General features: G+C 35.8%; 1 protein-coding gene and 1 pseudogene across 1 annotated transcript; both read right to left on the reverse strand.

The window, feature by feature from the left end:
* Positions 1-1,236: 1,236 nt before the first annotated feature.
* Positions 1,237-4,643, reverse strand: LOC118059685 (tropinone reductase homolog At5g06060-like; annotated as a pseudogene).
* A 2,806-nt stretch (positions 4,644-7,449) lies between these two features.
* LOC118059686 (zinc finger protein 10) lies at positions 7,450-8,739 on the reverse strand. The gene has a single exon (XM_035072617.2). The coding sequence runs from the start codon at positions 8,551-8,553 to the stop codon at positions 7,654-7,656; it is 900 nt and encodes a 299-aa protein (XP_034928508.1). The 5' UTR covers positions 8,554-8,739; the 3' UTR covers positions 7,450-7,653.
* Positions 8,740-13,332: the final 4,593 nt, after the last annotated feature.

Consider the following 13,332-nt stretch of genomic DNA (forward strand, 5'->3'; position numbering starts at 1 on the left):
TTTATCTAAATGTGCTAGTTTGATATCAGACGCTGTTATTACACGGCACGGCAGACAATTACTTAATTAAACCTGTCCTGCAAACTGTTTTGATTTTAAGTCTCAGTCTGGTAGCTGATTGACGGAGACTCCATGGAGATGGAAACTGGGGTCCGGGGCTGTACGATCACCCACCATATAAAAATGCCACGTGCAACATAAAAGCTGGCAAGCATAATGCTCATTTCTCACCTCCCTGTGAGGGGTGGCGCAAGACGAACCAGCTGACACGTGACTAAGAAAGCTTGCATGCAAGCCTGTCAGTCGCTGACCTAACCTAATTTTTTTTTTCCTTTGCTTTATTACATTTACGAACCAGAAGCGGAGAAACGGAAACTGCCAAACTGGCATGCTCCTCTTTCTTGCTTGTGCCTTTGTTGTCTTTATCTCTTTCTTTCTCCAAATAACATTAACGTAAGAAAGTACTCCATGCCCTAATGCTAAAAACAAAAGAACTGTGGTATTTCATGACACGTATGTATAATGCGTGCTTGAATACTATATGGTATTTCAAACTTTAGGTCATGTGGCGACATAAATCAATTATTTATGGCTAGAGAATTTTTAAAGTTAGTCAAGAAGAGACCGGGGATTATCCAATGTATCTGACTCATATGATGCAAGCCATAAAGGTTTCTGTGTCCGTTTTGCTATATATATATATATTAGTTTTCGGAAAATAGCAGAATCCATTTTTAATTATAAAAATGCATGGATGAGTCGTTGGTTTTTATTTTCTTTATTTTCACTATTTTCTATGTTCTTTGCATGGGGCATGTGGGAATTAAGTTCGTATAAAAAAAGAAGGGTCGAAATCATTGTCCCTGGATAAAGCCCGAGCCCGTTTGCTAACAATGGGCAGTGATGGAGAGTGGAGGTGGGTCATCACATGAAAGCATGCCCACAGAAAAAGACTCGACGAGGGCGACAACGGTCCAAAAATATAAAAAAAAGGACAGATACTTGATTGGCTGATTATATTTGCCGATGTAATTGGACGATCGAACGTCGAAATCACGATCCAAGAAGTTCAAGTTGAAAATCTTTGCTTATTCATGATGATTTCAAACGGCAGCAAAGAACACCAAAAGTCTCCCAAGAGTAATACCCAAAAGCTTAGAGGTTTTGGATTCGAATCCCATAAAGGATGGAAGAACAGGTTACTCTGACAGTTAAGGGGAAAGAAAGAACGAGAAAAAACTTGAAACACCATATATCTTTGATCGCTAATGCTAAAAAATTTAGAGATAAAAATTTGGAGCAAGATTAATCACAACCACTAACTAGAGAAGGCTGAGTGCTGCCAATATAACAGCGCTCCAAGTAAAAGGCCTTGGTTGATTAAACAGAAACGTTGGGAAATTACAAATGTGCAGAGCAATATAAGGTTACGCCTGCAATCCTTTCCGATGAAAATAGCCGATTATCTCTCAATCCACTGTAAATCCTCCATCAGTGGAAATATCCTGTCCGGTTATGTAAGCAGCAGCGGGTATACAAAGAAATCCCACCAGGGACGAGACTTCCTTTGGATCTCCATCGCGCAGGGAAGGGGTTCAAGAGACAACTCCGTCCAAAAACACCTTGTCATCGAGCAACTGGAAAGAGAAGACCATACGACAGTTAGAAAAGTTGCTGTGGAATCAGTTATTCGAATCTTATATGCAAATTCTTCTTAAAGCTAATATGTCATGCAACATCCGACATACTCCAACGATTCACCATGTTTCATGATATGTATATCACACACGCACTCCCATCTCAAGACTTTATGCCAAATTAAGATTATGGTTGTTTAGTAGACATGCCGTCCTAAAAAGAATGTCGAGTGGGTAATGATGCTAGAAAAACTGAATTGTTGTCAAAAGACCACAAAATTCAGTTTGGTTATTGCTTGGTAAGTGTTGCCAGACTGATGAACTGTAGCTAACTAAGATGCCCTACCATAAAAGATCTGAGCCGACCAAGGACATGAATCTTGTGACTTGCATCTGTTGGAAATAAAACACACAAGTTTTCCGATGAACCTCTCAAGCTTTATTGATTAATTTACACTCTTTAACAAACTTATAAATTCTGAATACTTTGTCCCTTATATTTATACGGAGATTAATCCTCTGACTATCATAATGTAATACGAATTCTAACTAACTAATTCAACAAGGATTCTAATAAACTAGTCCAACAGAAATCCTTTTTGACAAAGGAATCCTACTTACACTAGGATTTTTATCAACAACATCATATATTATATACATTTATTTAGCGATTGAGGTATATGGGCTCTTTAGATAACTAACTGATCCTTGATAATGATTAAGAGGTCTATAAGCAAGAGTTAATGCGTGGAAATTCAGTTTAGGAGGCATCTTCCTGACTTGACGAACCTCTACGTAGACCCTTGGGGTTCTTAAGAGCAATGAGTGGTTTCTTGCAATAATGTATTCCATAGAATTTCACCAAAACGATAAAAGAGATTTGTCAAGCTTCCTAAAGCAAGAACCCATTTTAATGTTCAAAGGCTAATGGGTTAGGTTTAAAATCCTGATCGATACAAATGCTAGATATCAATGGCAACTTAACTTACCTGCCTGCCGCTTACCATTCTCCATGTTATTAATGGCTTTAACTTTTAAACCAATCCGTGACTGGATTAAATAATTAATTCAAGATGATCTGGTGGCTTTCGCTACTTAATACTTATAGCAGAAAACAATGCCAGTGGTCTTGATGAGAATTTTGACATCAATGATGACGTGCTAATACTTCAAAAGGATGCTAACATACCATAAAGGAAAGACTGGGAGCGTTGTTTCAAATGATTCATCTATATGCAAAAAAGAGTTTCCCAGAGTTTCTCAAAAGACAAAAGATAAATAAATCATACTGTAAGAAGGTTAGAAAATCATACGTGTTCCACAAGCGAGGTTCTGATATACCAGGGTGCAACACAGTTCGTCCTGATATTGTCTTTTGTCCACTCACAAGCCAAAGTTCTTGCAAGTTGATTCATTGCCCTGTGAATATAAAATTGGAAGAAAGCCCTTTTGACTTTTTCACAACCACCAAGTTCTCACTCATACTTATTTGAAAAGGATACTAGATTTCAACAGCTACTCACCTTTACTTGCTCCATAAATCGATCCAGTACCTAAATGCATAAGATCCGCAACAGAGGAAATGAATACAATGCTTCCTGCTCCAGATGCTTTTAGAAGAGGATGTGCAATTTGAGACAAATGGTATGCAGAATCGAAATTAGTCGCCATGACTTTTGAATATTCTTCAGCAGAATAAACAGTGGTAGACTTCCTGATAACTTTGCCAACATTGTTTACCTAAATAACATATCATCCACATTAAATCTCGGGAAAAAGTAGAAAACAATAACTCTCTTTCCACGGATTCTTGCAAATGGGAGGGATAGGAGTGGATAATTATCTCCGGCGGCTGATATAAATGGGGTTCATAGGCACCCAAAAGCGTACAAAGAAGAATGAAAAAGATATTTGGTAGGAACGATGCAACATCAGGGACAGAAATAACAATTAGATCATTATTACAATATCATGGGTCATCTAAGCAGCATTTGTTTATCAAAAGTACAAGAACCATTTGGAACAGAACTTATCCAGTTGAACAGTCAAGCCTTTCTCCTTCAGGCACAAGCCATAAAATTCCCAATTGAACTACCACGACGTAATAGCATAAGAACTGAGCAGACATATGACACAAAATCATACGTCATCAAACCAAAGAAATTTATTCATAAAAATTAAAGATGCAAAATCATGGCTTCCAATTAACTAGCCACCTTAAAGTCAACAAGGGTGAAATGTAAAGATCGCTTTTGTGGCAAAGAGCCGATGAATGCCTAAAAGATATGAATCAATGGAACTGAATCAAAGCGCCACTTTTAGCAACCTCTTCAAACAAAATTGCTAATGCATACACAAGCTGTAAACCATACGCCTAAATGATGAGTAAAACAATTCACGAAAAAAATCCAATTTCGGCAGAAACTGCAAAGATGTTTCAAAGACCAAGTTTTTACAGGGTTACTTACAATAATGTTGAGTTAGCCATCAAAAACACAACCCACTTCCTCTATAAGCTTCTCCCTCTGGACACGACAAGATGCATCGCAAACTGACCCAGTGACCACAAAAACTTTAGCCTCCTATTCTTTCAAGCACTTATTGAGCTCTTCTTCATTTCCAGAGCATGTATGCACTCTCGCTCCTAGCCCAGCAAGTTCCTCCACTGTTGCATTCCTAACAAAAAGCACAGATAACACGCTCAAGGATTAAAAAAGAAGTGATTCCAGATAATCGGTCATCTTTGAATTATAAAGAAATGTGCTTCTTAGAAGACTTCAAAATCCATGAAGAGAAAAAAAATGAGAAAGTTTTAAACTTTGGTATTAAAGACAGATGGATAGAGAACCCGATTCCACAAGTACCACCAGTGACAAGAGCAGTCATTCCATGAAGAGACCATCTGGAGTCTTTGAAACTGCTGCTCTCTGCCATTGCCGGCCATTGATTTTCTCTCTGATTTGACAGAGTATTGGTGTGTGTCTTTAGGAAACCTACGCTCGTCCAACGTTTGCGTGTGTTGTTTGAGTATGATTGATGTTATTTTTTAAAATGTTTTTTATTTAAAAAATATATATTAATAATATTTTTTTTATTTTTTAAAAATTATTTTTAAGATAAACACATTAAAATAATTTAATAACATACAAAAATATATTAATTTAAAATAAAATAAAAATAAAAAATTTTCAATTTTTTTAAAATACTTTTAAAAAGCAAAAACCCTTTTGATGCGATTTTTGTAGCTTTGGACGACAAATGAAAGGGTGAACCGAGGATTGTGTCGATTCTCTCTCTCCTTTTTTTTATTTTCTTTTCTTTATATATATATATATATTTTTCTTTTAAAAATCTTGTCAAGCTGATATTTCTACTCAACTATTTGAAACTACTAATTTATTAAGTAAGACTGGGCCAGCTGATGTCCAATCAAACCCAATTTGATGCATGTATAAGCTTATCGCATCGTCTAATGGGCCATGGAGTCATTGACAGAATGACAGCCCATTTCACTGACAACTATCTGTAGCCATAGTTCCCTATCTGGTCGGGTTGCTATTTGCAATTTAGATAACTGTTCGTACAAAGATATTATTAATTATTCACAATGGATTTTTTTTTATATCTAAATTTGTATTAAAACACACACACACACACATATATATTACAAGATCCTGGAAATTTATCTTGATCCTAGAGAAACGACAAAACAATTTGGAAATGAAAATTTATCATTTTAAGATGAAAAACAAAGCGCTAATTAACTGGAATGAAATTTACATATTTTCTCAAACATCTTGGGATGGAAATGTACAAGATATACAAGAGACAGCGCTAATTGTTAATGTTTAATTTGCTTTAGGAGCTTAGTTAAGTGGATCCTGCTGCATCTCAATGTTACCGGAGATGCAGCATGTAGAATCCGAGGGAGACCGGAAAAGAGTCCTTCTCAGAACCGATTACTCTCAGGTCTCACTCTGCAGGCCAGCAGACTAGAAACTGCTACCAACAGCGAATGCTGTCGAGGGACATAAAAGTACACTATGGCCAAAGGAGCAAGCCATGTCTACTATTTTCGAGCACTCTACAATTTTACAAAGCATCCTAAATACAGTAAATCCCTACCCACCCCACGCACAAATAAGCTATATAGGAAGAGGGAGGGGGAGGGGGAGAGAGAGAGAGCTTCTTCTCCACATTCCCATAGTAAATCTATGAAAGCAACAGAGAAACAGACATATCATATTGTCCATGTGCACCTCTCTGAAGCCTAATCTGTCGCTACAGCAGTATTTGATTCAGATTCATAAATATGCAGCTCCTTAACCTATACACCACACAAAACTCGCAACCAATTCTCTTTAATCTCTCTCTTACACAAACCATAGAAACCCTAACCTCACTTTCCCTTTATGTTTGTCTTTGCATCTATCAAAGTCAAAACTCACGGGAAAAACCCACCTCAAGATTAACAACACAACAATCTTCAATAGTCTAGGATTTAAATATATCTAGAACAATACATCCTATATATATATATAGGATTTCTTTACTGGATAACTTAAATTCCCTGCATGTGCAGCAACGTGTCTCAATTTCTCTTCGTCTCGCACCATTTGTTTTTGCCGTGAAAGAACTCTTTTGAAATTTTTTTATATTTTGAAATTGTTTTAATACTACCATGTAAAAAGTAAATATTAAAAAAAATTTAAAATATTATTTTTATGTATTTAATTAACTTGCTCCAAGTCAAATTAAAGCGCTGTTTCATCAATTTCCCTTGTTAAGAAACGCTGAAAAAACAAAAATATACAACCCTTAACTGGGCGTTTATTAAGGAAGAACAGTCTACATCAAAAAGTCGCTAAATGGCAACTATTATTGTACTAGCATTGCTTTACTGAATTCCTGTCCAATAATCACACAGGTCTAGCTGAGGGTCTCAAAAAATGTTAATTTCTTAGACATTTTTAGGCTTCTATAGGGTTTGGTCGTTGATAGTGAATAGATACAACACTACCATGTACATACAAAAGAGCGCGTAAATAGTGTCGATGATGTGATATAGACATGTAGCAGAAACTGTGCAAATATCTATATTTTACTCAATTTGATTCTAAAGAGCTGGTGCATGTTTGTGGACGTTATGGAGATTTTAGAGAGGAAAGAATAAAAAAACAGTACTAAGTGTGTGGATTTATTCTGGGTTCGATTCAAAGGAAAAGGTGCTGGTACTGTAATAGCTGGTTTTTTGGTGAAAGGTGATAATAAGAAGGTAAAAAGAGAAATGATGTTCCCTAATGTTAATCCACAAGCATGTAGCTGAAGTGACTCACTGTCAGTTCTTTCACCCCTTTTAAAACTCCACTCTCTCTATCTCTCTTCTGAAATTGTCTTGCTGACGTCTAATGGTGTTTAGTGTGCAAAGGAAGATTTACCCTGTTTCCCGTACTGTCTTGGCTAAACGTTTTCCGCCTGAACCACGCTGAGGGATAAGATTTGAATCCTAATGGCTATCCATCTCACTAATCAACTACGCAGGTATACCTACGTTCTGAAAAGTAGGTTTCATAATGCAGAAACCTAGCTAATACATTTACTTATTTTTATGAATTAAGTACCCTAATACAATTAACATCCCTCTACATGACATTCAAAACCTCCGATCATTTTCCATGAATTATAGAATAGATCGAAGTGCCAAATTAAGAGAGGCTGTGTGATTCTATCGTTTTTCACAGGCAAAACTACTTGCCATTAATTGGAACTGATAAATAACGAAGTGTAAACAGTATATATCAGAAATGAGATGTAGAGGAAAAGCTTTTTACTCTTTTAGTTTTGATATTAGTACAAGAGTTCTTTGCCTATCATCCATTAGATCATGAAATCTAGAGAAAGGGGAAAAAAGAGTAAGTGCCAAATCAAGAAAGACCATTTCCTTTCTTATCATGCTAATTAAAACATGTGCTTCAACCCCATACAATTGCACTCTAAAGCTGTTGCTGCTACCACTTCACCTTTTTGGTGTCTCAGTACCAAGCCTGAGTTCAAGATCTATGCCCTCCTTGGAGCTAGAAGTAGGTCCGGCTGCCTCTGATTGAAGAATGTATCTATCATTTGGACGTGGCTTAACCAGCAGTGAGAGCACTGAAACACTGGTTCTAGGCCTTTTGCAACTGATTGCCTCGCCACCACAAGAACCAGGTGATAATAAACCGTGGCTATTAATAACAGAACCCAGGTCCATAAATAAGTCAGTCGCAACAAACTTATCATGGTTCAAGCATGTAACCTTTGCTTCACCTTGATTCCTTTCTGCTTCAGGTTTTGAATGAAGTCTAGCTGACAAAGAATGATCTGAGCCTGATAAATTATCATGGAGATAAGAATACCCTTTATGCTGTTCTTGAACGAAGGAAGAAGAAGGGGGAGAAACAAAGGCATGTTCGCTTAAATTTTCTTGATTGGACAGAGTTGAAACCCTATAAGAGGACAGAGTTGATGCAATATTAGTAGCTCTAGAGACAGAAAGTTTGGGGTCCAGATCAAAATTATCTAAGGTACAAACCTGATCAGATGGGAAATGAGACCCTAATGGTTTAAGTGAACTTTGGATATGATTTTGATGTTGAAAAACATAATTATGAGGACTAAGAGATTGCTTAAGCCTAGCCCTATCCCTCCTATGAACATTCATGTGACCACCTAGGGCTTGAGCTGACCTGAATTCTCTGTTACAAAAACTGCAAGAATAAGATCTTGGCGGCCAGATGCATCCACCAAGGTGCCCAGATGAATCTTCTGCAAAAGCTTTCTCTTCCCACGAACCACTGATGGATTTCATTGATGCTGGCAGCTGTGACTTCAAGAGTTGTTTCCTCTTCATCCACAGCCAGTATTGAGCTTGTTCCATGGTGATATATAACACAAGAAATGTTGAATTGATGGAGACTGGAAGGAAACTCAGAGGTAGGTTCTGAAAGGAAGCTTTAATGCAAGGCAAGAGGTTAATTTAGAAAAGGTACAACTAGAAGTGCAGTTCTGTATTCACTCACTATTCAATACGTGAAAGCTACTTGAGAATCTAGAAAAAGCTCAGCTGAAAAAGTCTTGCTTCTAGTTTTATGATAGCGGGTTTAGTCTTCTTATTTGGCTCTTCCACTGAAGCTATGCAGTTGGTTTTTGGCTTGTTCGATACAGTCACTGTTAGAGGGTATTATTTTGGCAATTTTTTGAAATGTGACATTAAAGTCTATATCTTCCGATCCACATGCGTGGAATTACTACCAGTTATTAATAATTATAGACGAGACATTGTATTATAATTAATACCACCCTTGTATACTAGACTGCCTACCTACGTACTAGCTGATCTATTTATTTTCTAGTAATTGCTGGGCCTTTTGTTTTTTTTGTTTACACACACACACACACACACGTTGAAGATGAGAATTTTGATGGTTCACACGAGAAGAAAAGGGAGAGAGTACTTTTGATGAAATAGTTAATATAATCATTGTATGGCTGTACTTCCTCGCGTGCTTTCTCATCTATACATTCAATAATGAAACACATTCATGAACTTGCCTGCTAGCTTCACTTAATTAACTTTGCGAGCGACTGTTTTAGATTGTCGTTAACAGGTAGACGATGGAGTGTAGCGTAAGGATGTTCTTGTTTTTCTAAGGTTTATTATTTCTTATTTTGTTGTTAGGAATGATGTTAGAAAAAATTATTATTATTTTTTAGATGGTTAGGTTTTTTTGTACTATTTAAGATTTATTATAAAAAAAAATACCATGTAGCTCTATTTTTATATAGTAAACGTTAAATCTTATGTTTTTCTAATTTATATTTTATTGTAATAGTTATTGATAATTGCTCGATGTTCTTGACAACAGAGAGATTGTGCAATTGCCTTGAAACGTAGTGATGTTCTACAATATTCGCATTTGCAGCCAGTACTCTCTCCGATCCTCATTCGGCATCATAAGGGTGGCTTCTTGAGCGCTAGCTTTGTGCTGAGAAGTAACTCCGATGCTTTGCTAAAAATAGTGTTGAACCGAATATTCAAACATCCAGCCATGTTTCTCAAATCGAACATGTCTCGAAAAACTAATCATCATTCGTAACGGGTTTCTATTCGTATGTTTAAGATTTCGATCAGATCATTTCAACAATATTTTTGTTATTCCATTCCAACTTCCAAGTGACATGCAAAATATCTCGAGAAAAGTAGTGTGCTCGGATTTCTTCAAAGACACCGGCGAAGTGTATTTACAAGATTGATCGTTTCGTTCTAATACTCTCCTCATCACTAGATATGACGGATGAAAGAATTAAAACTTATCCATGAAGGCTCAAGCAGACAAGAACAGGCACTTGTGAAAGATTAGTTATTAAATAATCACGGAGAGATCACGGGAAAGGTATCCCAATAGTCAAAAGAAGCCGTCAACGGCATTACCGGTTTTAGGACTCAGAGCAGAGGAACTCGAAAGTGTCCAAAGAGCCTTTTTTCCCTGGGAGGGAGATTAGGTGCCTAGCCTCAGATGCAGCAAAGTTCCCCATCCATATCTTGAAATAGGGTCCGTGATGCTAGCTTGATGTCATATAGGAAGACAAAAGAGCTGTGAGAAAGATCACCACTAGCTATATCTCGATTCAAGTGTAAGTTCGAATCCCGGCAGTTCGAGACTGGTTACGGGTTTCGAATAGGCTATTTGATTTAATGACCAACTTTCCTCTGTAAACAAATTAATTAAACAAGCTTGATTGTGAAGCTCTCAATCTTTGATTTAACGACCAGCTCTCTCCTCTTGTACCTCTAGTGAATGTAATTAGAACCCTTCTGTTTTTTTCTTCAACGTCTCGTCTGGTTAACAAGTCAAAGAAAGCTCTCTCTCCATTAATTAGTACTAGATGGCATTGATGATCAGAGATCATATTTTTCAAATGAAAAATTGGGTTTAAATGGGACATTTGAGAGCTGACAAGCCACAGCATTAACGTATTAGGTGGAGTGTGTTTACTAATAGCCATAGGAGTCGATTACAAAAATACCAAGTGGATTATTTTTGGGCATAGTTTAAATTATCCCAGGTAAATTAATTGAGTAGCCTTAATCGAATAGAAGGTTTATGCCTATGACAAACTGTACTGTTCGAGGCAAATAATGATGTTGTTAGTTCATCAAGAAACGCAGATTTATTAGAATTTGACTTGAGACAAGAAGCACCTTTTTACTCGACTTTTCGATCAGTTTGGAGCATTCTCAAAAGAAATGGGAATCCATTCTTTTATCTTCTTTGACTTCTCCATTCGAACTTGATGCGATTGGATTATGCTTGTTTCTCCAATCTGTTCACGGATTGGCATAAATTCTTGTTGCTCTAGCTAGCTACTTATAGAGGTGACTTGACACATTGAGTACCATATATAGGAATACAATAAAATATGAATTAAGAGCTCTTAAATTTTTAATTTTCTTATTCGTGATTGATGAACCGAGGAATCCTGGCTAGGGCAGACGTTATAAAAAAAAGGAGCTACTAAATTTTTTAATTGTTGATATGTTTCTTTCAGTCTCCTGAAACATTGCCTCGAGACAACTTGCATGAAAGAGGATTCCTTGTTATCGATATATAGCCATAACCCATAATTTCGAAACATTTTTCTTTCTTTGTTTTTCGTCCAAGTCAAGACTGCAGAGTTCAAATGGATAATACTTTAATGGTTGCGCAATCATTGACTACAGAAGACTGTTTCTTCGATAAAAATTCTTACAAGATTGTCTTCACATGTAGCAGACAGGTGCTACCTAACATAAACTGTCTGGTCTTGATTCTCAACGTGTGGAAAAATTAATTGTAATGAAGAGCATGATTTGTCTGAAGAAAAAACACGACTTGATTGCAAAACAACAAACAAAGATGGCTTAAAATAGACCTTTCCGAGATAACTATAACACTATAAAACGGTGATGAAGCTTAAACCATTAAAATATATAATTTCTTGCCGTGATAATAATTAATTAGTTCAGTGGGTTTTACTTTGGGAATAAATCTCAAATCAAAGAATTCATTTTGGCCGAGATATGCAAATTAATCGACAAAAGTAAAGAAACACTTCCAAATACACCTTGATTTCAAAACCTATATCTTGAGTTTTGTAATGATATGCCTAGCTTAATTTTGCGCTGCAATTTTGTCATAGTTGCAGTTAAAATTAGCCCATGGGTGTCATGGCTAATTGGGCTTTACTTGGGCCCTATACATAGATCCTTGATACGCATCTCCAGTTGCAAACAATTTACTACGATGAGGGTGGAAAATTCATTATTTTATTTTTTGAATAATACCAAATTCATCGTTGCATTTTCAAGTCATAGTAACTTGGTGACTGATCTGTCGTAAATTGATTGATGTCGTCAACCCTAGTCATTGTTTTTTCCTGAATAATACCACATTCACCCGTAGATTCTTTATGGGTTGGTTGCTAGCGGACTGAAGGCCTTTTTATGTGGGCCATGTTGGGCTTCTTTGTCTTGTACTGGCAGAAAGGAAAGGATATGGTTCGGTGCCCTAATTTTGTTCCCCTTTCTTCACGGAAGTTTAGGTGCCCTAATCTTATTTGACCATCTCAGACTCCTGAGTTTTTTTTCCTTGTTACTCCCAAGGAAACCACCGTCACCGTTTACTGGTTTCTTTCTTAGTTCCCTTGCGCTGACTTTTCAACTACTGTGGCCCCCAGCAAGGCTGGGCCTTTTCTGTCTAGACAGCTTGAATCCGTTTAGAAGTGTGTTTCTTATTATTTTTTATTTATAAATATATTAAAATAATATATTTTTTTATTTTTTAAAAATTATTTTTAATATTAACACATTAAAATATCTAAAAATATAAAAAAATATTATTTTAAAATAAAAAAAATAAAATATTTTTAAAATACAAAAATAAATAAAGTTATTAACAAAGTTCACACAGCTGGTTGAATAAAACGAAATAATATTTAAATTCTTAAACAAATATACACACACACACGAACTATTCAAAAACCCATTCCAGTGGATACGTACAAAGAAAAAAAATCAATCAATATTAAAAAAAATTAATTAATACAAAAAAATTAATTAAATAAAATCTCATATTATAATTTGACATTGAAAAAAAAAGCTAAAAAAATAAAAATATCATATTAAATTATAGAAATAAATAAAATAAATGAGGTAAAAAAAAACCTAAATAATCAATTATATATATATAAAAAAAAAAACCATGTTAATATTGAAAAAACCCAGGGGCGAGTGGGCTCACATGCTTGGTCCCTTTATTTTTTTTCACATGTCGACTAAAATAATTTATTTGCTTCTGCGATTTCAAAGTCATGCTACATGTTAGTCCCCGAGCTACAGCATGAAACTTTTTTTAAAATAACTAAAATGATATATTAAACAGGTTTATTATTTATAAAAATAGTTAAACCAACTTCTGTTTATTTTAGTTTTATTGATAATTAAATAATCAATAGTTATGAGAGTGTTTCACGCACGTGTGTATGACTTGTTTTTGTTTTTGAAGGACTTTGGCACCTTTCTTCAGGAAAAAAAAAAAAAAAATCCTGGTTCCAAGATTTTAATGCTCTCACAATTCACAATTCCTGGAAAAGTAGAGTTGCGTGTTCGAATTAGAAA

Source organism: Populus alba, chromosome 10, assembly GCF_005239225.2.
Source record: "Populus alba chromosome 10, ASM523922v2, whole genome shotgun sequence".
Taxonomy (NCBI): Eukaryota; Viridiplantae; Streptophyta; class Magnoliopsida; order Malpighiales; family Salicaceae; genus Populus; species Populus alba.